Source organism: Lepidochelys olivacea (assembly GCF_965140295.1).
Source record: "Lepidochelys olivacea isolate rLepOli2 genome assembly, chromosome: 6".
NCBI lineage: Eukaryota > Metazoa > Chordata > Testudines > Cheloniidae > Lepidochelys > Lepidochelys olivacea.
This window is the reverse complement of record NC_140416.1, coordinates 111,905,862-111,932,758: the sequence shown is the minus strand read 5'-3', so window position 1 is coordinate 111,932,758 and position 26,897 is coordinate 111,905,862. Positions and strand designations below refer to the sequence as shown.

General features: G+C 44.5%; 1 protein-coding gene across 1 annotated transcript; it reads right to left on the bottom strand.

Moving 5' to 3' along the window:
- Positions 1-901: 901 nt before the first annotated feature.
- On the bottom strand, positions 902-25,241 carry PLD4 (phospholipase D family member 4). Its single transcript, XM_084630714.1, has 11 exons — positions 25,157-25,241; positions 20,736-20,825; positions 18,401-18,609; positions 13,330-13,513; positions 12,059-12,179; positions 11,504-11,631; positions 11,057-11,257; positions 10,226-10,365; positions 7,716-7,881; positions 2,975-3,071; positions 902-1,283 (listed from the first exon to the last, which is right to left on the bottom strand). Exons 1-11 carry the CDS (start codon positions 25,157-25,159, stop codon positions 1,066-1,068), a joined length of 1,557 nt encoding a protein of 518 aa, XP_084486840.1. The 5' UTR covers positions 25,160-25,241; the 3' UTR covers positions 902-1,065.
- Positions 25,242-26,897: the final 1,656 nt, after the last annotated feature.

Genomic DNA, 26,897 nt, shown 5'->3' with positions numbered 1-26,897 from the left:
TGCTGGAATACTGTGTTCAGATCTGGTGCCCACAATTGAAGATAAATTGATAAAGATTCACAAAAGAGCCAGGAGAATGATTAAAGGATTAGAAAACATGCCTTATAGTGAGTGAGACTCAAAGTGCTCAAGCTATTTAACATAACAAAGAGAAGCTGAATGGGTGATTTGATTACAATCTGTAAGTACTTACATGGGGAACAAATATTTAATAATGGGCTCTTCAAACTAGCAGAGAAAAGGTATAACAGGATCCAGTGGCTGGAAGCTGAAGCTAGACAAATTCAGATTGGAAATATGGTGTAAAATTTTAATGGTAAGAGTAATTAATCATTGCAACAATTTCTGAAGGGTTGTGGGGGATTCTGAAGGGTTGTGGGGGATTCTGAAGGGTTGTGGGGGATTCTCCATCAATGACAATTTTAAAATAAAGATTGGATATTTTTCTAAAACATCTACTCTGCGAATTATTCTGGCGAAGCTCTGTGGCCTGTGTGTTACAGGAGGTCAGACTAGATGATCACAATGGTCCCTTCTGACCTTGTAATCTATGAATCTGCATCTTTAGGTGATTAAATCTGGTCCTTATTGTGCCCTGGGTTGCTGCTTATGTGGCCCATGCCTAATGCTGTCCAGACTTTAATACAAATATTTAAACACATACAAGAAAACCATATATTAGTGGAACATTAATGTTCATGTGTAAAACCTCCAACAGTCAGGCAACTTAGAGTTAAAGATCCCATGGAAACGTAACTGTCTCCCTTTGCATCTCTACTATTAGGATCAGGTTATTTCTTTCACAATCGCTCACAATACTGGACAGCCTCACATAAAACTGGGTAAATGTTTATTTGACAAAGATGGATTAACCATGTGCAGCATACACATAATTCACATATTAACTGCCACAAATTATTTGATTATACAGGTACATTGAACTATGCTCCCAGAACATTAAGTAGTGGGCCATACCAGTAAGAAATGATTTCTTTGACAAATAATAAAAAATAAACTATGTATTCATGTATATTACATTTCAAACAGAAAGCAAAATGTTGAACTTTATAAGTAACTTAATCCCTCTTCCCAGGAACAGTCTTTCTGCCCATGCAGATCTTCCATATTTACTGAATATTTGGAATTCCAGTCTCGTTCAAAAAGATTTTTTAATTGTTCCTGTATAACGGGCTTCTTTCTTTGAGGATCTGTTGAAGTCTGGTTGACAATCAACCCAACTCCAGCTGTATTACTAAAGTAATCTTTTGACCAATTGGAAGTCCCTACAGGATAGAAACATTGATGGTTAACAAGGAAGAACAATTTTATGTCAAATATTTTGTTGGGCAGAGAGGCAAATGGGAAACATGACATTGGATGAATTTTCAAGCCTGGGGCCTAATGTTAGACTCTTCAATAATATTTAAGGCACCTAAATATAAGTGGACTGATTTTCAGAAATGTAGTACAACCACAAATGCCATTAAACTCAATGGGAGCTGCAAGTCATCAGCATCTTTGAAAATCAGGCCAGCTGTTTCTCATCTGAGGGCTCCAATATAGACAAGCAACTTTAAGTGTCAACTGGAGGCTCTTTAGGAGTCTAATACAATGGAGACTGTGGCAGAGATGCACTGAATGTACCCATTATAGAAATAGGAGCAAGCCACAAAGTTTGGATTGGGAGGGAGGGGTTTCCAGGTCTGATATTTTGGTTCAGGTCCATATCTAGTAAATTTATTTCACTCTGCACTCTCTCTCTCTCCGTTTTCAGGGCCGCAGTGCCTTAGCTATCTCAGTGACAATGCAAACTCTGCAAAGCTTTTAAACTATCAGAAGAAAAAGACTAAACAAAAATAAGGTTTGAAGCTGAACTTTACTTGTTACAAGAAAACAGGGTCGAGCTGAATACAACACCTACAACCACTGTGTCCTATACTTGCAAGTGTCAATGCTATTAACTAGATGTCCCACATCAAGATAGGGATCTAGCTGAATGTGATTTCTGAAGCTCTGTCAACAGCTACCATAACACAAAGCATTGAGCACTGTGAATAAATCCAAATTTAAGCACGGAGGGTTTCTGTGGCAGGTGGTCTGACTCAGACAAATCTCCCATTCATTCCAACGGGTGCTTTGGGTAGAAAATAAATTATCTTTGTAACTAACTGCACCTCTATCTTCTGAAGATAATTCAATAGGACACAAACCCACACTGACAGGGTGGTGAACTTGGTGACCTCTTCCATCACTTACTCTCATCTAGGATTCTAATACGAGAATGAGACATCAATGCCAACATGGTGGTTAATAATTTAGGGTGTCTGAGGCCCCTATATCCTCCACTCCACTCCTGAAATACTGCTTAACAAACAACTGGTCAATGGATTTCTCACATTAAGCTTTTGTTAAAGCAAAATAACGTTTTTTTCCCCTGGAATACTAAGTGTCATTGCATGAATCTAAACACACAATTTATGAGATTACTGCGAGTGCTTGACAATAATACTAATCTCCGCTCATTCAGGGCCATGTACTTCATTCTTAATGGTTCACAATCCAACAAAAAGAAAAGGAGTACTTGTGGCACCTTAGAGACTAACCAATTTATTTGAGCATAAGCTTTCATGAGCTACAGCTCACTTCGAAAGCTTATGCTCAGATAAATTGGTAAGTCTCTAAGGTGCCACAAGTACTCCTTTTCTTTTTGCGAATACAGACTAACACGGCTGTTACTCTGAATCCAACAAAATAATCTCTTGCTGAATTTGCCCTACATTATTTTCCCCCGTCATGTCTTTACTCTTCTATCCAGTGCAAATATTTTGCTAAAGCTATCCACTATATGTTTCTGCCCTCTTCATGGTAAATTTAGCCAGCATTTGATATGACACCCAATCCCATTTCAGCTCTGTCCCAACCCTGTAGTCCTGATCATGTCTTAAACTATACATATTCAAAACAGGACACTTACCAATATACGCCACTTTATCAGTGACCATATATTTATTGTGGTTCACTCTCCCGAAAGGGATGTTTGTGTGATTCAGAACTGGAACAATGAAGATTTTCTGGATGGAAAATAATTACAATGTATACATAGAATTACTGGAGTGAAGCATAGATTATATTATTGGATGCTGCAAACTTTCTTTGTTTTCAAATAAAAGTCTATATGGAATAGAATAGGACAATGTTTTCAAAAGCTCCAGCTTTAGATGGTTTATAAGACAGATTTTGCTATTAGTCAAGAAAACTAACTTGGACAAACTGGTGATACTACTGCGAGCAAAACTGGATTAAGACAGTGCGATCAGGTAAGGATAATGTGTACTTCACAATGTTCCATCTGTGAAAGAGCTATCATATTACAGTAAAGACAACTAAATACAGTTTTAGACAGATGTTTAATAGTCTTACTATTCTGCATTCATCATTGATTGTGAGCATTACTGTACAGTTGAATGGGCTGATCCCAGACAGGGAGTTGTATTGCAAAGAGCAACAGTGCCTTATAATTTTTTTACTTTAATTAAAAATTACATTTCAAATCATTATTTGTTATCTTCCCTGCTAAAAATCCATCCATCTTGATTCTATTATTCTCCTCTATCCATCTATCTGCACTAAGATGGGCACCCCCCCGCCTAGCCAGGACTTTCACCCTACTAACCACCTCGGTGTATTTGCAGAGAGGTCACTAGCAAGGAGTCCCATTCATAAAAGTAAAGGAGGACTTGTGGCACCTTAGAGACTAACAAATTTATTTGAGCATAAGCTTTTGTGAGCTACAGTTCACTTAGAATAGAATCATAGAATCATAGAATAACAGAGTTGGAATGGATCTCTGGAATCCATCTAGTCCAACCCCCTGCCCAGAGCAGGACCAATCCCAACTGAATCATCCCAGCCAGGGCTTTGTCAAGCCTGACCTTAAAAACTTCTAAGGAAGGGGATTCCACCACCTCCCTAGGTAACGCATTCCAGTGTTTCACCACCCTCCTAGTGAAAAAGTTTTTCCTAATATCCAACCTAAACCTCCCCCACTGCAACTTGAGACCATTACTCCTTGTCCTGTCATCTGCTATCACTGAGAATAGTCTAGATCCATCCTCTTTGGATCCACCTTTCAGGTAGTTAAAAGCAGATATCAAATCCCCCCTCATTCTTCTCTTCCGTTGACTAAACAATCCCAGTTCCCTCAGCCTCTCCTCATAACTCATGTGTTCCAGTCCCCTAATCATTTTTGTTGCCCTTCGCTGGACTCTCTCCAATTTCTCCACATCCTTCTTGTAGTGTGGGGCCCAAAACTGGACACAGTTCTCCACGTGAGGCCTCACCAATGTTGAATAGAGGAGAACGTTCACGTCCCTCGATCTGCTGGCAATGCCCCTACTTATACACCCAAAATGCCATTGGCCTTCTTGGCAACAAGGGCACACTGTTGACTCATATCCAAATTCTCATCCACTGTAACCCCTTTTCTACAGAACTGCTGCCTAGCCATTCGGTCCCTAGTCTGTAGCAGTGCATTGGATTCTTCCGTCCTAAGTGCAGGACTCTGCACTTGTCCTTGTTGAACCTCATCAGATTTCTTTTGGCCCAATCCTCCAATTTGTCTAGATCCGTCTGTATCCTATCCCTACCCTCCAGCGTATCTACCACTCCTCCCAGTTTAGTGTCATCCGCAAACTTGCTGAGGGTGCAATCCACACCATCCTCCAGATCATTAATGAAGATATTGAACAAAACCAGCCCCAGGACCGACCCTTGGGGCACTCCGCTAGATACCGGCTGCCAACTAGACATGGAGCCATTGATCACTACCCGTTGAGCCCGACAATCTAGCCAACTTTCTATCCACCTTGTAGTGCACCCATCCAGCCCGTACTTCTTTAACTTGCTGACAAGAATACTGTGGGAGACCATGTCAAAAGCTTTGCCAAAGTCGAGGAATAACACGTCCACTGCTTTCCCTTCATCCACAGAACCAGTTATATCATAGAAGGCAATTAGATTAATCAGGCATGACTTTCCCTTGGTGAATCCACGCTGACTGTTCCTGATCACTTTCCTCTCATGCAAGTGCTTCAGAATTGATTCCTTGAGGACATGCTCCATGATTTTTCCGGGGACTGAGGTGAGGCTGACCTGCCTGTAGTTCCCAGGATCATCCTTCTTCCCTTTTTTAAAGATGGGCACTACATTAGCCTTTTTCCAATCTTCTGGGATTTCCCCAAATCACCATGAGTTTTCAAAGATAAGGGCCAATGGCTCTGCAATCACATCCGCCAATTCCTTTAGCACTCTCGGATGCAACGCATCCAGCCCCATGGACTTGTGCACGTCCAGTTTTTCTAAATAGTCCCGAACCACTTCTTCCTTCACAGAGGGCTGGCCACCTCCTCCCCATGCTGTGCTGCCCAGTGCAGTAGTCTGGGAGCTGACCTTGTTCGTGAAGACAGAGGCAAAAAAGCATTGAGTACATTAGCTTCTTCCACATCCTCTGTCACTAGGTTGCCTCCCTCATTTAGTAAGGGGCCCACACTTTCCTTGGCTTTCTTCTTATTGCCAACATACCTGAAGAAACCCTTCTTGTTACTCTTAACATCCCTCGCTAGCTGCAACTCCAGGTGTGATTTAGCTTTCCTGATTCCATTCCTACATGCCTGAGCAATATTTATATACTCATCCCTGGTCATTTGTCCAGTCTTCCACTTCTTGTAAGCTTCTTTTTTGTGTTTAAGATCAGCAAGGATTTCACTGTTAAGCCAAGCTGGTTGCCTGCCATATTTACTATTCTTTCTACACATCGGGATGGTTTGTCCCTGTAACCTCAATAAGGATTCTTTAAAATACAGCCAGCTCTCCTGGACTCCTTTCCCCCTCATGTTATTCTCCCAGGGGATCTTACCCATCAGTTCCCTGAGGGAGCCAAAGTCTGCTTTTCTGAAGTCTAGGGTCCGTATTCTGCTGCTTTCCTTTCTTCCTTGTGTCAGGATCCTGAACTCGACCGTCTCATGGTCACTGCCTCCCAGGTTCCCATCCACTTTTGCTTCCCCTACTAATTCTTCCCGGTTTGTGAGAAGCAGGTCAAGAAGAGCTCCGTCCCTAGTTGGTTCCTCCAGCACTTGCACCAGGAAATTGTCCCCTACAGTTTCCAAAAACTTCCTGGATTGTCTGTGCACCGCTGTATTGCTCTCCCAGCAAATATCAGGATGACTGAAGTCGCCCATGCGAACCAGGGCATGCGATCTAGTCGCTTCTGCGAGTTGCCGGAAGAAAGCCTTGTCCACCTCATCCCCCTGGTCCGGTGGTCTATAGCTGACTCCCACCACGACATCACCCTTGTTGATCAGGCTTCTAAACTTAATCCAGAGACTCTCAGGTTTTTCTGCAGTTTCATACTTGAGCTCTGAGCAGTCATACTGCTCCCTTACATACAATGCAACTCCCCCACCTTTTCTGGCCTCCCTGTCCTTCCTGAACAGTTTATACCCATCCATGACAGTACTCCAGTCATGCGAGTTATCCCACCAAGTCTCCGTTATTCCAATCACATCATAATTCCCTGACTTTGCCAGGACCTCCAGTTCTCCCTGCTTGTTTCCCAGGCTTTGTGCATTTGTATATTGGCACTTGAGATAACCCGCTGCTCGCCCCTTGTTCTCAGTATGAGGCAGGAGCCCTCCCCTCTCACACGCTCCTGCTCGTGATTCCTCCCGGTATCCCAATTCCCCACTTACCTCAGGGCTTTGGTCTCCTTCCCCCGGTGAACCTAGTTTAAAGCCCTCCTCACTAGGTTAGCCAGCCTGCTCACGAAGATGCTCTTCCCTCTCTTCATTAAGTGGAGCCCATCTCTGCCTAGCACTCCTCCTTCTTGGAACACCTTCTTGGAACACTTTATCAGATGCATAAATTTGTTAGTCTCTAAGGTGCCATAAGTCCTCCTTTTCTTTTTGTGGATACAGACTAACACGGCTGCTACTCTGAAACCATTCATAAAAGTGTAAGTGGTGCTACTAATCAGACAAAGTGTAATTTCTTAACCATGCCACACCAGAAAGATGATGCTGTGAAAGTTGTTAGAAGGTATGAAGTTGAGCTTGTCAATTAAATTACCACAACAATTGTAATGAGTCAGCTATCCTCTTTGTAGACTCCTTTGCTTCTGCACTAATATTGCAAACTGCTTGAGGTAAGTACAGCCATTGCTTCCTAGAAGAATATCATCATCATCATCATCATGACAAATCCCTCAGGGAAGTAGATTCCTTGCAGATCAAGTGCCAGCTGGCTCAGTCTTGAGCTAGGTCCTTAAGATGGTCCAGCTGTATATTCAGTCTATCACTGGCAATCACATCACACCACCAAAGCTTTTGGCAACTACGTAATCACTATCCATATAGTGGCATTCCTTAGTAAATATGCTTCATAATTCACTGGTTTTTCACCCTAATAATATGTCCAAGAAAGCTGCTGAAACCAAACCAGTGGAAGAGGTTGCTGGGTTCAGTTAAGAATAATGTTGAATAACATCACCTAGGCCCAAATTTCAAAGGGACATTGCTTCAAGGTCTGTAATAAAATTTGTATGCACATGCAATTGCATATACAGGTCTACATTTATACACACAAGTAGTTGTGCTGCCTGCTTGAAAGCTGCCTTTTTTTAAAGGATGGCCCATTATGTCAAAAGAGTTTTCTTAGCTTACCACATCGATGGTGATGTTGGTATGTGGGTCACTGAGATCACGAAGTGACTGCAAGTAATGGAACATGGATGGGTCAGTGTGGAGCCAGCAGCTGATCAAAAGCCTGATTTGTACGTTGCGGTTGAATGCCACACCTCTCAGAGCATTGTCAATGTCTGGCCAGTATCTATTGGAATGAAAGTAAATGAAAAGAAAAATACATTCAGAGAAAATTGAGACAAGAAATATCTACCACCACATTGATAACAAAATAACCATAGCAATAATAATGAAGGGCTGGATCATTCCTTTGAAGGTACTACCTGGAGTCAAAGGCAATGGGAAGCCCTGGGGATAAACCAGGAGACATTTTGCAGAATGACTCCTGGATGTGTCGTGTGCACAGAGGCTGCTCCCACTCTATACTTGGTCCCACTCCATCAGCCAGCGGAGATGGAGGAAAGGGCACGGCACCACCTTCTCTCCACCCCTGCCTGTCCCTGTTAGTATGCTGTAAGACCACAAAGGAGCAGAGACCCTGCTCTGAGTGCAGAGACTGCTGTTCTTTCTGGCACTTGTATGAGCCACGCTGTGGGGGAAGGCTGATGACAACTTCCATGGAGGGCAGAATATGGCCCATAATTACTAACTCTTAACACCTGTGTAGCACTTTCATCCCCTATATTATAAAGCACTTTACAGAGGAGAGGGAGCATTATTAGCCCTGTTATACCGATGCGGAAACTGACACACAGAAACTTGCCCAAGATGTCCAAGGGCTCAGTCCTGCATTCCCTGGACCCACCTCAAACGTCCGTTTGTATGAGATCGAGCCCTCGAGAACATAAACAGGGGATTAAGGCTTCAAATGGAGAATGCACAACATTAATAAATGGACCCCTAAGGGGAAAAAGAGCCTGTTTTCATGCAAATATTCTTAGTGAAAAAGAATGGGAGAAGAGAAAGACAGAAAATCAAATATATGACATAGAAACAGAATGTCCTCCGAACTGTCTGATTTGCAAAATTATCCATCAGGAGGCAGCCGGTCGGTGAGTGATTGCATAATACTTTGATATTGGGGGAAACTTTCTAAATAAAAGGATAGTTAAGCACTGGAATAAGCTTCCAAGGGAGGTTGTGGACTCCCCGTCATTATTGTTTTTAAGAATAAGTTAGACAAACGTGTCAGAAATGGTCCAGGTTTACTTGGTCCTGCTTCAGTGCTGGGGGGCTGGGCTAGATGACCTCTCAAGATCCTTTTCAGCCCTACATTTCTATGATTCTATAACCCATCTCTCTATATAGATGCCTAGGGCTGCAGGTAATACATACTGTCATGTGTTCATTGTGGAACAATGATCATGCCTGAGCACATGTAACGTGATATGACTGTTGATAGATGCATAAACTAAAATGGCAACACACGGCTCAACCTCTTCCTCCCAGGAGACTTGAAGCAACACACACATTATTACATATGATCTCTCATAATTACATATGATCTCTATCAAAGATAACCCAGAAGTGCTAGATACAGATATAATTTAAAATACTCAGAGAGGTTGGCTGCATATAAACTTCCTAATTCAAGTGCAGCTGAGGGTTTTTGAGGCTTTTTAAAAAACACTTAATGACTCAACAGATTTCTGTATTACTCAGAGTGAAGCTCATGGTCATTATATAATTCTAAACCCAGAGAGAATTTGCTAGTGGTCCACAGAGCGCTAGCTGACCATAATAGTGTCGGCTACTTCCCTTCTTTTATTGCTCCTTCTGCAGGCGTTCACAGCTTCAGTGAAGAGTCTGAATGCCCATAGAAGTACTTGTAAAGTAGGAGGAAAAAGCAAAGAATCTTCAGCTAATACTGCAACCATAATGGGAGGAAGTAGGGGAGACCAGAGACCATTGAGAGATGCCAAGAGGAGCAACGTTTTCTTTTGAAAATTTTACCCCAAACATATTTCTGCTAATCTACTCTCCCTAGGTTCTTGTAACTGCTATGCTTTTGCCTTGAGTAAGGTTTGGAGGGAAAGGGCCTGATCCTTCATTGCCCTGCAGCCTGTGTAATTACTTACAGTAAACTTTCTAACAATAAGTGTAGTTAAACACAACTAGGCTTCCACTGGAGACTGTGGAATCCCCATGACTGAGAGATTTTAAGAACAGGTTGAATGAACACCTGTCAGGGAGGGTCTATGTTTAGTTGGTCCTGCCTAAGCACAGGGGACTGGACTTCATGACTCCTTGAGCTCCCTTCCAGCCCTACATACATTTCTATGAAGCTATGAAGTGAGAGCAAAGTCAATGTGAAATGCTACCAAAGCAGAAGGGTAGTGTTTTACACACACTTTGCAATGGCATAACTGCAGAATGTCCAAAGTCTCAGTTCACTCCATGGGTGAAAAAATAATATTAATATATCTGAAGGGGGGAAATGCTGCATTTTTGGTAAGAACAAATTTCTGCAAAAGCAAAGGACATTTAGTTATGAATACAGTTGACTGACTGATCCAGGTTTAACCTCCTACTTTGTTGGGTGTCTGAAGCGGGTTGTAGGAAAATACTCCATGACTGAGACATACACATATTCTTCTGCATCATTTATAACATCAATAATAGAAATGAGATCACGAGTACGACCCTTTGGGCAAAACGCAGGAGGAGAGGCCTGTAAAGGAGGGAAACAAAGTCTGATGATCATCGTACATTTCTCTGTTCCTGTCCTACTATTTAAATTTTCTTTCAACAAACTTTGATTGATTTATATTAACCTCTACTCAGTTTTCATTACACATACAGAATTTCCTGAGTTGTATTCATTTACAGGTTCGGGAACGGTGTAAACAATTTATAGGTTTGAAAACTGGACCCAAAATCCCAGAATATACTCAATGTGTCCATCAGATAGCTAATATAATGAGGAATTTCAAATCTACTAGCCATTACAAGGTAGTAAAAGAAAGATTAAAAACCATCATGGGCTAGAATTGCAACACACTATTTACTACAGGCCAGATTTTGCCACTCTTATTCACCCTGAGTAATGCATTAATCCTAAAGTAGTCTCATTCAAATTAATGGGAAGACCTGAGCAGTAAGTTATTACATAATGTGAGTGACCTATGGGAAGATCTGTCCCTATGTTTCCATCTGAAGATACAAGGCCTGGTTCTATATCTCTTACTCATATTGCATCGAACCTTCTTCCATGAGTAGGCTCACTGAAACTTGTGGAATAAGGTGCTACTCAACCTGAGTAGGGCGTAATTGAGCCCGAGGAAAGAGAAAAAATACAGAATAAGACATTTCCAGCAAATAGTTTTACCATAGTTTACCAAAAAATATTTTAAACTGCTTACAGAAAAATAGGCAGTTGTCAAGGTTCCATTAAACTGCACTTCCAGAGGCCTATACTTGTTAATTTTGGTGGAATAATTGCTCGGCCATGGGGAGGGAATGGTGGCTTTAGCGTGCCCAAGATCCCAGTATGTTCTAAATGTTTTCCATAGATCGCTGGCTAAGCAGCTGCAGTTGTATATCACGGCACCAACTTCTTTCACCTGCAGAGAGAGAAAACATATGTCAAAACCCGCTCTCTTACACCTCAAAGGCTTTCTTCACCCCACATTGTTTTTCTGATGTGCCCATATTTTATATTACTGTCATGTGCTTGCACTGAGAAATATAATAAAATATGTGAACGATAAATACGTTTCTCACACGCCACTGAAATGTATCCCATGGATATCATCTCTACCATGTGTATCGAGGTGAGTTTATGTTTAGCAGTATAAAGTACATCTGACCTGAGAAAATGACCTCCAGTCCATATTTGCACTGCCAATATACATGTGTTTCATGTCTACAATCCAGAATTTGGAATGCAGCACACCTTTGGTCAAATGTCCAAAATTGATTCTTCTCACATGAGCCCCTAAGGAAAGATATTGAGTAAGTGGGGCGGTAAACAAATATGATTTAGCTAAAGTAATTCCCAACACAGTTTTTAATTTTAATATTAACATGAAAATGGAGTATAATCTGTATCATTCTTGTTGTGACCAGAACCTGTATGGATTTCTAGTACTTGTATAATATGGATTTCTAGTATTTGTATAATATATGTATACTTGCTAAAGCTTAACTTTCAGAAAGTTAAATGTATATCAATATACACAAAGGATCCAATCCAGCAAAGCACTTAAACTCATGCTTATCTTTAACCTTGTGAGTCGTCTCATTGATTGCAAATTAAACATGAGCTGGATTGGATCCTTGGGTCCTTGTTTACAACATTGTTTACTTGGGTCCATGTTTACAACACTGCAGAACTATAGAGGCCTTGTGAATTACATAGTTACCTTTTTTCTTCAAAACCTTAAGATCAGTTGAATTTACAGCTAAAGTTGGCAGGCTTGTTGCAATATACACTGAGACATTCTCCATAAGTAAACTTTCAAACTTCTTCAGAATATCTTCACCCTATGACAATAAACAGCGTGGACCTTCTAAATATAGGTACTTCATTTGAAAGAAACACACACAATACAAGGATGGGAATGTTTTATCTTTAAGTGAGTTTCAGCTAGAGATGGACTAAAGACACAAAATAAAGATCTTGAACCAGTTTATAAATACAACTTTGCTTCCTATCAATTAATATCATTTGCTGTAAGATCATTACAGCCAAACACAGAAACCACTAGAACTGAAATATTTCTGGAGTTCAAAGATGAAATGCAAACAGCAACAAAATCTATTGGCTGCTGATACATCAAATTGATTTTCTGAATCATTTTTATTTGAGGATGAAAGTAGTAGGGATTATAACAGGATGAGCTGGCCCTTTAAGAGGGTAGGGGCTCAGCTGCACCTCTGCCCCACTTGTCTCTTCTCCCAGGTGAAGGAAATGAGCAAAATCATATGACAGGAAGATCATAGGAGGGAGGGATAAGAGCAGCCTGTGGGTCATGAGGAGAGAGAGAGAAGTACTGGGATGTCAGATAGTATAGGAAGAGGACATGGGAAGGAGTGGCAGGGCAGCCGGGATAGTGGAAAGCCCTATTGTGTCAGGTTCTGAAGGCTGGAAACCCATAGAAAAGGGTGAGCAAGGGTTTCTCCTACACTGCCACCTAGTGAGGTGAAGCAGTGATCCCTGCAAACAAGGGCAAGCAAATAAAGACTGAATATAGCAGTCCTACTCAAAGTGGTGGTCCGCAGACCGGTGCCAGTCTGCGAGCCATTGGCTGCCGGTCTGTGTGCACATTGGGAAAAAAAATTGCTGGTCCCCCACATCAGATAGCTTGAGAAGCACTGGAATAGAGGACAGGAGAAGGCAAAGCTGAGCCCAGGGGAAGGGCAGCTTTGGAAGAGAAGAGAGACTCTTGGAAAGGAAGATCAGGGTGGAAGACTCTTTTGGTTTTGTGTTTGCTTGGACTTTGGTACCCCAGAAGGCGTGGCTTTCTTGTGATTTGGCTGGCGGGCTAAGCCGCCTCTGTCCTGTCAAGCTCCAAAGGCCAAGAGAATGGTATGAGATGAGGGTAAACTGTGGCAATGGAGGGTCCTGGAGCCAGACCGGGTAGGTATACTGCTCTATTGATCATATGTGAGCTTATTCCTGTTTTTCTCTTACCAGTTCAGATGATGAGTCATTTACATTTATATCTTCTCCTGTGAGAGACCAGTAGTAAGAAGCCACATGAATTCTTTCCTGTGCCATGTTGAGGAGACCCATCCAGGCTTGGTATAAGGGTTTCACAGTGGTGCTATTTTTCTCATAAGGCATGTCATAAGGAATACTTTCCACAAGTTCAAAACTGCAATGGCAATAGCATATCATGAGGCAAACATTCATGAACTGAGAGTCATTCATGCAGGACACTGAAGAATATGTCTCTCTATATGCTGTAATGGACAATTCTAAATTAGAACCCCAAGGGCTGGGCAAGATGACTGGAGAGTGTTTGCTGGCTCTAGCTTCTGTAATCCTATGAGATGTGTAATCAGAAGATTTAATTATGTTCCCAAAATAGTGATGCTTTATAAATGGTTCCAGTATGTTGCTTTGCTATCTTCCTCCTTTTGAGGTTGTTAACATTATGACTATTTCTCTATCAGTTAATTAACTCTGCCCTGGTCTACACTAGGAGTTTAGGTCGAATTTAGCAGCGTTAAATCGATGTACACCTGCACCCGTCCACACGATGAAGCCCTTTTTTTCAACTTAAAGGGCTCTTAAAATCGATTTCTTTAATCCTCCTCTGACAAGTGGATTAGCACTTAAATCGGCCTTGCCGGGTCAAATTTGGGGTACTGTGGACGCAATTAGACGGTATTGGCCTCCGGGAGCTATCCCAGAGTGCTCTATTGTGACTGCTCTGGACAGCACTCTCAACTCAGATGCACCGGCCAGGTAGACAGGAAAAGGCCAGTGAACTTTTGAATTTCAATTTCCTGTTTGCATGGTCACCTGCAGCTTGCCACACTGGCCAGAGCTCATCAGCAGAGGTGACCATGCAGAGCTCATCAGCAGAGGTGACCATGATGGAGTCCCAGAACTGCAAAAGAGCTCCAGCATGGACCGAACAGGAGGTACGGGATCTGATCACTGTATGGAGAGAGGAATCCGTGCTATCAGAACTCCGTTCCAGTTTTCGAAATGCCAAAACATTTGTCAAAATTTCCCAGGGCATGAAGGACAGAGACCATAACAGGGACCCAAAGCAATGCCGAGTGAAACTTAAGGAGCTGAGGCAAGCCTACCAGAAAGGCGAACGGCCACTCTGGGTCAGAGCCCAAAACATGCTGCTTCTATGATGAGCTACATGCCATTTTAGGGCGTTCAGCCACCACTACCCCAGCTGTGTTGTTTGACTCCTTCAATGGAGATGGAGGCAACACGGAAGCAGGTTTTGGGGATGAGGAAGATGATGATGATGAGGTTGTAGATAGCTCACAACAAGCAAGCAGAGAAACCGGTTTTCCTGACAGCCAGGAACTGTTTCTCACCCTGGACCTGGAGGCAGTCCCCCCCGGACCCACCCAAGGCTGCCTCCTGGACCAGCCAGGTGGAGAAGGGACCTCTGGTAAGTGTACCTTTTAAAATACTATACATGGTTTAAAAGCAAGCATGTTTAATGATTAATTTGCCCTGGCATTTGCGGCTCTCCTGGATGTACTCCCAAAGCCTTTGCAAAAGGTTTCTGGGGAGGGCAGCCTTATTGTGTCCTCCATGGTAGGACACTTTACCACACCAGGCCAGTAGCACGTACTCGGGAATCATTGTAGAAGAAAGCATTGCAGTGTATGTTTGCTGGCATTCAAACAACATCCGTTCTTTATCTCTCTGTGTTATCCTCAGGAGAGTGATATCATTCATGGTCACCTGGTTGAAATAGGGTGCTTTTCTTAAGGGGACATGCAAAGGTGCCCGTTCCTGCTGGGCTGTTTGCCTGTGGCTGAACAGAAATGTTCCCCGCTGTTAGCCATGGGGAGGGTATAGCCATTGTTCTAGAAAATGTGTCTTTTTAAATACCACTGCCTCTTTTTTTTCTCCACCAGCTGCATGTGTTTCAATGATCACAGGATCTTCTCCGTCCCAGAGGCTAGTGAAGATCAGAGGGCGAAAAAAAACCGCACTCGCGATGAAATGTTCTCTGAGCTCATGCTGTCCTCCCACACTGACAGAGCACAGACGACTGCGTGGAGGCAGACAATGTCAGAGTGCAGGCAAGCACAATATGACCCGAAGGAGAGGTGGCAGGCTGAAGAGAGTAAGTGGAGAGGGCTGAAGCTGAAAGGTGGTGGCAGCGTGATGAGAGGAGGCAGGATTCAGTGCTGAGGCTGCTGGAGGATCAAACCAATATGCTCCAGTGTATGGTTGAGCTGCAGCAAAGGCAGCTGGAGCACAAACTGCCGCTACAGCCCCTGTGTAACCAACCGCTCTCCTCCCCAAATTCCATAGCCTCCACACCCAGACACCCAAGAACGCGGTGGGGGAGCCTCCGGCCACCCAGCCACTCCACCCCAGAGGATTGCCCAAGCAACAGAAGGCTGGCATTCAATAAGTTTTAAAGTTTTAAACTTTTAAAGTGCTGTGTGGCCTTGTCCTTCCCTCCTCCACCACCCCTCCTGGTGCTTCTCTCCTCCACCACCCCTCCTGGTCTACCTTGGTAGTTATCCCCCTATTTGTGTGATGAATGAATAAAGAATGCATGAATGTGAAGCAACAATGATTTTATTGCCTCTGACAGCGGTGATCGAAGGGAGGAGAGGAGGGTGGTTAGCTTACAGGGAAGTAGAGTGAACCAAGGGGCGGTGGGTTTCATCATGGAGAAACAAACAGAACTTTCACACCGTAGCCTGTCCAGTCATGAAACTGGTTTTCAAAGCTTCTCTGCTGTGCACCGCCCTCCTGTGCTCTTCTAACTGCCCTGGTGTCTGGCTGTGCGAAACCAGCAGCCAGGCGATTTGCCTCAACCTCCCACCCCGCCATAAACATCTCCCCCTTACTCTCACAGATATTGTGGAGTGCACAGCAAGCAGTAATAACAGTGGGAATATTGGTTTCGCTGAGGTCTGAGTCAGTAAACCGCGCCAGCGCGCCTTTAAACGTCCAAATGCACATTCTACCACCATTCTGCACTTGCTCAGCCTGTAGTTGAACAGCTCCTGACTACCGTCCAGGCTGCCTGTGTACGGCTTCAGGAGCCATGGCGTTAAGGGGTAGGCTGGGTCCCCAAGGATACATATAGGCATTTCAACGTCCCCAATGGTTATTTTCTGGTCTGGGAATAAAGTCCCTTCCTGCAGCTTTTGAAACAGACCAGAGTTCCTGAAGATGTGAGCATCATGTACTTTTCCCGGCCATCCCACGTTGATGTTGGTGAAACGTCCCTTGTGATCCACCAGAGCTTGCAGCACTATTGAAAAGTTCCCCTTGCGGTTTATGTACTCGCCGGCTTGGTGCTCCGGTGCCAAGATAGGGATATGGGTTCCGTCTATGGCCCCACCACAGTTAGGGAATCCCATTGCAGCAAAGCCATCCACTATGACCTGCACATTTCCCAGGGTCACTACCCTTGATATCAGCAGATCTTTGATTGCGTTGGCTACTTGCATCACAGCAGCCCCAACAGTAGATTTGCCCACTCCAAATTGACAGGTAGCTGTCTGGCGTTGCAAGCTTCCACAGGGCTATTGCCACTCGCTTCTCAACTGTGAGGGCTGCTCTCATCTTGGTATTATTGCACTTCAGGGCAGGGGAAAGCAAGTCACAAAGTTCCATGAACGTGCCCTTACGCATGCGAAAGTTTTGCAACCACTGGGAATCGTCCCAGACCTGCAACACTATGCGGTCCCACCAGACTATGCTTGTTTCCTGAGCCCAGAATCGGCGTTCCACCGCATGAACCTGGCCCATTAGCCCCATGATGCCCACATTGCCAGGGCCCCTGCTTTGAGAGAAGTTGTGTCCATGTCCTCATCACTCACGTCACCACGCTGACGTTGCTTACTCGCCCAGTATCGCTTTGCCAGGTTCCGGTGCTGCATATACTGCTGGATAATGCGTGTGGTGTTTAACGTGCTCCTAATTGCCAAAGTGATCTGAGCGGGCTCCATGCTTGCCGTGGTATGGCGTCTGCACAGAAAAAAGGCGTGGAATGATTGTCTGCCGTTGCCCTGACGGAGGGAGGGGCAACTGAAGACATGGCTTACAGGGTTGGCTTACAGGGAATTAAAATCAACAAAGGGGGTGGCTTTGCGAGAAACTGAATGGCCCCCTCAAGGATAGAACTCAAAACTGGGTTTGGCAGGCCGTTGATTTCACAGAGGGAAGGAGGGAGGGAAGAGAAAATGAATACAAAACAAATCTGGTCTATATCTTGTTTTGAGCCACTTCATCTATTTTTATACATCTTGCTGGCAGCAGACTGTGCAGTACGACCGCTAGCCGTCATCATCTCCTGGGTGCTCAGCAGAAGACGGTGCAGTATGACGACTAGCCATCATCTTCTGCTGGCTGGAGGTTAAAAGACAGTGCACTGCCGGTAGGACTGAATCGCCACGAGACGAAACAAGGGAAATGACCTGGCTGAGTCACTCCCATGTTTGCCCAGGCACCCGATTAAAAGAGCACCCAGGACTACGTCGATGACGGCTACCAGTCATACTGCACTGTCTGCTGCCAAAAGGCAATTAACTGCTGCTGTGTAGCAATGCAGTACCACGTCTGCCAGCACCCAGGAGACATATGGTGACAGTGAGCTGAGCGGGCTCCATGCTTGCCGTGGTATGGCATCTGCACAGCTAACTCAAGAAAAAAGGCGCAAAACGATTGTCTGCCCTTGTTTTCACGGAGGGAGGGAGAGAACGGGGGCCTGACGATATGTATCCGGAACCACCCACGAGAATATTTTAGCCCCATCAGGCACTGGGTTTTCTACCCAGAATTCAGATGGTCGGCGGAGACTGCGGGAACTGTGGGATAGCCACCCACAGTGCAACACTCCGGAAGTCGACTGTTGCCTCGGTACTGTGGACACTCTCCGCCGACTACATGCACTTAGAGCACTTGTGTGGGGACGCACACAATCAACTGTATAAAACCGCTTTCTACAAAACCTACTTCTATAAATTCGACCTAATTTCGTAGTGTAGACATACCCTCTCTCTCTTTCTACAAACCATCAGATCTGGCTTACTTGCATGAATCATTACATCTATTGACATTGTCTTCATTAATCATCTTGTCTTCCAAGATATCTCCAAAGAGTCCTTGCTCCTCCATCTGCTGGTAACTGCTGATAATGGTTTCTTTGTCCTCTGGAAAATCTATGGTGACTGGTTTTATGATGTAAATAGCCATCAGGACAACAAACCCAACTATTGAAATCACCAGTACAGACTGAAACTAGAAGAGAGTTCATGTTAGAGATGGTTTGTCATAGCTGAAAAGCCTTCCAAGAGCCATTAATACTGTACCGGGTACCTATCACTTTACAAACAAGTACCTGAATGTTAATTCTGCTTTCAGCTACTATCAAACAGTTCATTTGCACCACATATGTCATTCAGATCAAGAACCCTGAGCTTGGGGCTGATTTTACTTTTTAAATTTTATTTTATACCAATACACCAAAAATCCTCTCTTTACCCAAACTTTATTTGACATGTTTCATTTTTCTTTAATTAACACAAGAATAGCAGATATTCATCTGTAACGCAGCCTGAAATATGGAGTCATAATCATAATTTGTGTATTTATAAACTTGGAAAAAAAACAACAGGCAGTTTTGCAGTTATATAAATACAAGTCAGAAACATAAAGCTATTTTTTGGTTTCAGGCAGTTGTTTGTTTTTAGACTTCTATAGTTCAAATGTCACTTTGGAAAGTGGAACTTAGCAAACCATTAGTACATGACATCGATAGTGTTCCTCTTTATGGTTTCATTTTGGTCTAACAGCTTGGTGTTTCCCGTTTTCTGTGTCTTTCATAACCAGAATGTCTGGAGAACTTATTTATATACAGGTACAGTCCATACACTCATTATGAAACTTACAACATAATACTGACCTCTATATGACTTTCCTATATTAAGGAGATCGAGCAATGGAGCAATAATTATAAATGTTAGGATCATTTTTACCTACTCATGCCCAGACCCTCAAAGGTATTTAGGCACCTAACTCCCACTGATTTCAACTCTAGAGAGTACCTCTTGCAACTCTTAGGAGCTGGGAATGTTTGGTGCCTTGTGGAAGGCATTCAACATCTCTGGGCTCTAAAACCTCCAGGGTGTGGACCTTCCTTTCTTATTCATTTGAAAATGCCTGATAAGCCCTAGATGTAAATGTGAACAAACAAAAATAATTGTAAATAATAGAAATAAGCACAATTACTAAACTTCCATCTTAGATTTTAAACACTCTAAGAAAACAGCTAAAAATACCACTTGTAGTGTAAATATCTGTTTGGTTTTAATTTTTGTGTAAATTCTCTAATGTTTGCGACGCTACCATCAGTTGAAGGGTGAACCTCTGTATAAAACAAACCGACCTAAAATGAGCATTTTGACCTGTAACAATGCTAACAGATTAGAGACAGATCATCTAATTTAGGAATGGTGTGACTCACAGTCCATTCCCACTCTCATTGAAGTCAGTTGCAAAATTCCCATTGATTTGAACAGGGTGAGGATTCCACCCTATGAATGTGAATGGCATGGGTTATATTGTAATATGGGTTTGCAAGGGAAGAAATCCACGTTGAAGACAACCTGGGCTTAGCACCCCTATGCCACAGTGCTGGGAGCAAGTTTGAGTGGATAAAATAATTCTAATGGATTGTTACTTGGTGACAGGGGGAACATAAATCAGGGGGAACATTCACCCGAGTACATTCACCCCAGTGTAGAGAATACTTAGTCCTGCCATGAGTGCAGGGGTCTGGACTATGATTCTAAGACACATATACACACAAGGCTCTACAAATTGCTTAATCCCTTAAAATAGTATACAAGTGGTACATCAGCCTTGCGGATGAATTTCATCCGCTGTATTACGTAGGCCATTTTAAAGGGTAAATCCACGTAATTTCACTGAAGTCAGTGGCCCAGATCCTCAGCTGGTGAGTAAACTGACAGGGCTCCATTGACTTCAGTGGAGCTGGGCTGATATACACCAGCTGGAGATGTGGCCCACTAAATTTGTCTGTTTATCTATTTGCCTCCTGTCACTGCCGGACCTGAGCACCAATGAAGTACATGGCACTGCTTGCATGAGTGGGCGATACTCTCACAAGCAAAGGCTGCAGGACTGGTCTCTATATTGTCACACACTGTGGGGCCGATCAGGGCCCCGGTTAAGTTAATGAGGATTTTGGCCACTGACTTTGCTGCAAACAGGCTCAAAGCCAACTTGTAATTCTAACCCATATAATAAAAATATTAAATTGCTTTTTTTTCCCCAGTGATCTTGCTACAATGTACGTATTCTCAGTTCTCATTCACTACATCACAGTGTGTTTGAATACCTACCATTTTGATGCCTTTTTGGTCATTTGAGTTTAATTTCACATAGGAATACTCATTTAACAGCAGGGATTTTTTAAAAGCATTTTTTCCAATCTGCAAAACAGAAACATATGTACGGGAGGGAAAATAAAAAACTGAATTAAGTACTATGGCAACATTTGTATAAAGCCTGTTACGCACAGAAAACCAGGTTACTGCAGTTGTACTTTATGGAGTTCTGGAAATGACAAGTGTACAGAACAATCATCGTATTATGGAACTTTGGTGACATTACCAAAATGACATGGCCCAGTCTTTGCACATGGAATGCATTCCCTGTAACTAATTTGCAAGGAAATGACTCTCTCATTCTTCAGATCTCTCCTCAAGACCCACTTCTACCATGGTGCCTACAAATAAATTGGCCAACTAATAATGCCAAAGTACAGAAGCTAGAGGGGACAGTGGATCTTTTTCAAATCTAAATTGTCTAACATTTTGACTGTATATTTTGTCCTTCTTCCCTACCTTGTGCACCGGGGTTGTCTTCTTAGATTGTAAACTCTTCAAGTCAGAGACTGGGACACGGACCAAGTAGGTCTGCTGAAATCTGCAAGTCTCTTCTCTCCATTGCAGCCATGCTCCAGGAAACTAGCTAACCCCACAGCTCAGGCTATGCTGTCCCCAGATGCAAGCGTCATCAAGGTCTCCAGCCACAGAGTGTCCCTGCTGTAGTGCTGTTCCCAGCCTAGCAGAGGCAACCCCCAGGAGTCACAGAAAGGAGTGGAAACATGGTTGGGTACCTGATGCTTTGGTAACAGAACCATATCCCCTAGACTCACTGAAGCTCACACCAGAAGGCAGGGTAAGAATCGTTAGGGGCCACACTGGGAGTTGCCTTTCCACCTAGGTGCTTTAGCATGGGCTCAGCTGCACCCACAGAACATATAGTGCTGTTCAGGTTTGGTCTGGCAGTGGCTGGCATGCAATCTGGTTGCAGCGAAACTCAGGTTTGGTGCCCACTGTCAGTAGTGTGAGGAGTGACTCACCCGCCCCAACCGGGGCCAGCTCCAACCGTTGCTGTAGTTGGCATCATCGTGGTGGGGCTGGAGCTCAGGAAGAGGCAGGACAGGGAACAGTGCCCTGTCTGCACTCAGGGCAGAGCCCTCCCCATCCCTGCAGAAGGACAGTGACCCCAGAGGCTTGACCCCTCTGTGAGCCCCCATCCCATTCCCAGCTCCTCATCCTCATGAGGAAGGCAACAAGCCCACAGGCCTGGGCCCTCTTTGCCCTCCCCACTCGGTATAGTGCATCCATGGAGTCGGGAGGCCACATCCACCCCTGCCTTTCCAATCACTTCACATGCCTAAGGGTCAAACTCACTCCCGAGGTCACTGTAGTTACCTCAGGGATGAATTTGGCCTTCACGGGGATATTAGGCATTTGTATGTATTCAGAAGCAAAGAGCACATTCTGAGGAAGGGCAGATTCAGCTATGATAGTGGCAAGGGGGACCAATATGGCATGAGCACCTATCCTGGCCCTGTATCTCCTTTCTACACCTCTGCCTCTGTCCCTGAGCCATAAAGTATCTGCAACACTGATTGCCTGTAGGGACTGATTCACAAGAGCTGGATGGAGTGAAGGAAAGAGGAGGAGAAGATCTCAGGAAGCAGTGGGAAATCAAGGAGCAATGATGCTGAAATGTAGATTTGGGGAAGGGAAGAGACTCAGATGAAAGAAGAGAATGCAAGATGAAAGGGTAGAGAAGCTAGAGCAAGAAACACAGAAGAGGAAGAAAAGATGACAGGATAAAATGAGTGAATACAACCACGCATAATAAACAACACCCCACACATGCACAGGAGAGAAAGCTGTGATTCCATCTATGGGACTGGTTATTATTATTTTTAATCATGTTTATTACAGTAGCAGCTAAAGACCAACCAAGAATGGGGCCCCTTTGGGCTAGGCACTGTACAAACACAGAGTATTGAGAAATCTCTGCCCTGAAGGGCTTACGGTCTAAATAGACAAGACAGACACCGCGTCGGGGAAGGGATATAGAGTGACCAATGTGATGGTGGCAAACGCCACCTTAGTTCCACCACATTGTTTGGGACATGGGTTTAGTTAGGAGGCAGTCACCGAAATGGAAAGAAAAGGGGAAGGGGCCATTGAAAGGAAGGGTGGTGTGGGGGACAGGCCAGATGAAAAGAGGGTAAGCAGGCCAGTGTGGAGTGAGGCTGAAGGGAAGAGATTGCAAGGCATATGCTGCGAAGCTGCGGGGAGGGGCGCTGCCCAGGCTACGGCCTCACCATTTGTAAGCAGGTACACGGGAAAAAAGGCTGCCACCTGGCTGGTTTTCTGTTCTCGTGCCGGTTGCCAGTCAAGAGAGGTAATCTGCTGGGGATTTGGCTGCGCACACGTGCAGCCATGAGCGGGGAGGCTCTCGTAATGAGTGGCTGTGCACGTCACGGCTGGGAGCACGGTGCAGCTGGCCCCTATGTCCCAATCTGCATGCACAGTGGGCAGCGTGCCGCATGCCTGGCCCTCCCCTGCCAGCTGCTGAAACCACGCAGGTCCGCCTAGTGCTGGGCACGGGACTGGAAGAGGGAGGGACCTGTTACCCGAAGGCGAGGATTGCCATCAGGGAGGGGTAAAGTAAGGAGTGGAGTGGGGGTGGCAGGGGCTCTTGGGAGGGGACAGTTGGGAGAGTCCCCCAAGGGCTCAGCCTCTGGCTCCTGGTAGGTGACGGTTGTAGGGGCTCATTGGCCTGGGGGAAGGGATGGGCAGGCTGATGGTGGGGTAGGTGATGTACCTGAGAGGGGAAGAAGAGGTTCAGGTGGGGGAGGGAGGGAGAAAGGGCAATGTCTCCCCCCTCTTTAAATGGCACTCCGTAGCCCCAGCTGGAACAGAGGAGGAGCCCTGGAGCAAGCAGCCAGTCAGCACAGGGTAAAGAAAGTCCAGTCAAGCGTGTAGAAAGTTCTCTGAATGTCCAGAGGTCCCTGCTGGGGCAGTTTTTGCAGCTGCACCTGGGTCTTAGTCCCTCCAAAATGGGAGGGGGGCTCCCCTGCACAGTTCTGGGTCTGGGATGGGGTACTGGGGAGAGGGGCTGCCCTGGCTAGGCCCCATTTTCCCCCCTCCACCCAGGGCAGCAATCCGAGCAGCTGCTGCTTCTGGCTAGAGCACTTGGTGAGAAACCTTCCATTCTGAGTGGACTTGGTGGAATCAGAGAACTCAGATATAGGAAAGCCCTGTGAGGTGCCATCTAGCACATCCCACTCCCCCACGTTAAATGCTTCTTTGCCGCATATTGTTTGATGCCGGCAGGATGCCTTGAAAGAACTGCAGCCCTGTTATATGCGCCTACAGATACATTATGCCTTAACATCTAGAACTTGCAAAAGCAGTAATTATCATGTTTCACTTCTCTTTTCCAGTAACAGTTACAAGATGGGTTTGGACAGCAGCATTTCTGTTTTACATATTATCTGAACAGCCTCCCACTCGCCATAAAAAGCACATGGAATAAAACCCCCATTTTGTTCAAATTAGGGAATTCTGTGTACCACTGACTCGGATGCATTGAAGTCAATCGAACTATACCTACTTACACAAGCTGAGGATGTGGCCCCAAAGTTTAATTAAAAAAAAAAAAGGAATACATTGTGGAATCAAACAGAACTCTTAAAAGAAAAGCAGAAGTCGTAGCCCAATAAGGAACCACAACTCGTTAACAGCTTTGTTTGACTTTGGTGGGCTTTAGTCGCTGAAAGTAACTGACAAAGTGCAAAGAACAAAAGTCTTATTTAATTTTGCTCATCAGATTTCAACAGGCAGGCTAATATTAGACTACCTGGATATACATAGGTTGGGGCATTTAATCGTCATATAGAGGTGGGTTGGGTTTTTCTCCTCAAAAATCCCTTTTGATGGTGTCGTATAAAGGGACTGTTAAATAGTAACAGCAACAAAAGAGCCGCAACTTGGGCTTCTGGTGAGTTTTTTTCTCCATGAGAAATGAACTGTTTCAGATTCCGAATTTCAAACGTTTACAAAGATGAGTCTCTAGAATAACAGGTTTCAGAGTAACAGTTGTGTTAGTCTGTATTCGCAAAAAGAAAAGGAGTACTTGTGGCACCTTAGAGACTAAGAAATTTATTTGCGCATAAGCTTTCGTGAGCTACACTTCACTTCATCGGATGCATTTTTCCACTGAATGCATCCGATGAAGTGAGCTGTAGCTCACGAAAGCTTATGCTCAAATAAATTGGTTAGTCTCTAAGGTGCCACAAGTCCTTCTTTTCTTTTCTCTAGAATAAAACACCCTCCCCAGATAAAACAGATAGAAGCTGTTTTATGTGCCTCAAATTAGTAAGGTGCATTCATCTCCCTGTTTCCCAAAAATACAAGATGACAGCATAATCCTTCAAAGTACTTACCATCTTGGCAAACTGTCTGCTGTGAAAATGCTCTGCCTTCTTTTGATCAGGCTCACAGCTGCTGTTCTGGCAGCCAGCAGACAAAATCTCCTGCAACACATTTGTCCCTCCTGCCCCCTTTCACATTTGCTTTTTGCTGTAGATAACTTCCTCTTCAGGGTGGGAGTGTCACAAAGCTCATAAATAGATAGAGATCCCAAGTCACTGTCTGGCTCTGCCTATCCGAGTGACACCTCGGGTTCGGGTGCCCAATCCTGAACTGGTGTAAATTAGCATAGCTTCCACTGAAGTTGCTTTCCAAACAGCCCCTAGGGCCCTGCTGCTGTTGAATTAAATGGCAAAATTTCCATTGGCTTCAGTGGTGCAGGATCAAATCTGAAAGGCTGAAAGGCTACAGAGAAAGGCTATGTTAGGGGGAGTAATTGATCTTCAATGCAGTGTCCATGTGAGATGTTCCAGCAGGTTTACTTCAATAACGTCAACTCTTATTGCACTTTGCACAAGCTCTGAGGGCCCAACCCTGCAAGGTGCCAAGTAACAAGGTGTGCTGAGTACCCTGAACTCCCATTGACTTCAGTGGGTGCTGAGGGGGCTTAGTATACCCAGGAATTGCTTGCGTCTTGCAGGATTGAGCCCACAATACATTAAGGTTTTAAAAACACTAGGCAAAATCCTGGCCCCATTGCAGTCAAGGCAGGACTTCCATACCCCATCATTGGGTCCATCCTCTAGTCCACCACTCCCCTCCCGGATAAGGTGTTTCTATCACAAAAGAGGTAACAGAGGCTGAACCAAAGGCACAGAGTCAGTGCCACACATGGCAGCAGATTTAACAGCCAGCGATGCTGCTTTGACTATATGCCAGGGGTGATGCCCTGGCCACACTGAAGTCTATGACTAAACTCCCATTGATTTCGATAGCGTCTGGGATTTCTCCCCAGGTGTAGCACCACCCACTACTGAGTGCTGTATGCAAGGCTTAATTCTGGCCCCCTCTAGCACTACATCATGCCCGTTTATTAGCATCCTCTCATTTATTAAACACGATACTGGAGCCTGTGGCAGCAGCGTCCTACCGTCTGCATGAGGCTAAAGATTCAGGACTCTGAAATTGCATAAGGCAACAATGAACAGTTTAGTTAAAAGCAAACATTCTTTCAAATCCAGATTGCCCGGGACACCATCCTGCAATTGGGTTGCCCCTTTCAGCAACGAAAAGGAGCGTGATCGGAAAAATTTCTAGTCCAGATTTTAGAGGCACCATTTGAGATGCCTGAAAGGGGCCTGGTTTTCAGAAAGCGCTGAGCACCCTCAGGCCCCTTTGGGGCATTCTCAAGCCGGGGCTTCCAAAAGCGCTAGTCACGTTTGGAAAATCCTCTCCATAATGATCTTACCTGCACATGCACCAACCCTCAGGGAATCCGGAATGTTGCCTCCAGAATCCAGGAAATTGAGACATTTCTCCTCCCCATGGTTGGCTCACTGTCCAGCTGAAATTCTGATGTAAATATGCCCTCCTGCTTTTCAGCCCTCTGTGGTCTAGTTGCCTCCTATTTGTCTGATCTTACATTCACTTCCTCCGCCAGATCTACGTTTCTAATCTTAGGGTATGTCTACACTACGAAATCAGGTCGAATTTATAGAAGTCAGTTTTTTAGAAATCGGTTTTATATATTCGAGTGTGTGTGTCCCCACAGAAAATGCTCTAAGTGCATTAAGTGCATTAACTCGGCAGAGTGCT

Excerpts from the sequence above, each read along its gene's own strand:
- PLD4 (XM_084630714.1), bottom strand. Across the intron at positions 10,366-11,056 it reads TGACAACTGCCTATTTTTCT|GCCTCTCCTCCTGCGTTTTG; the intron begins GTAAGCAGTTTA and ends CCTCCTTTACAG. Across the intron at positions 1,284-2,974 it reads TGATAAAGTGGCGTATATTG|GGACTTCCAATTGGTCAAAA; the intron begins GTAAGTGTCCTG and ends TCTATCCTGTAG.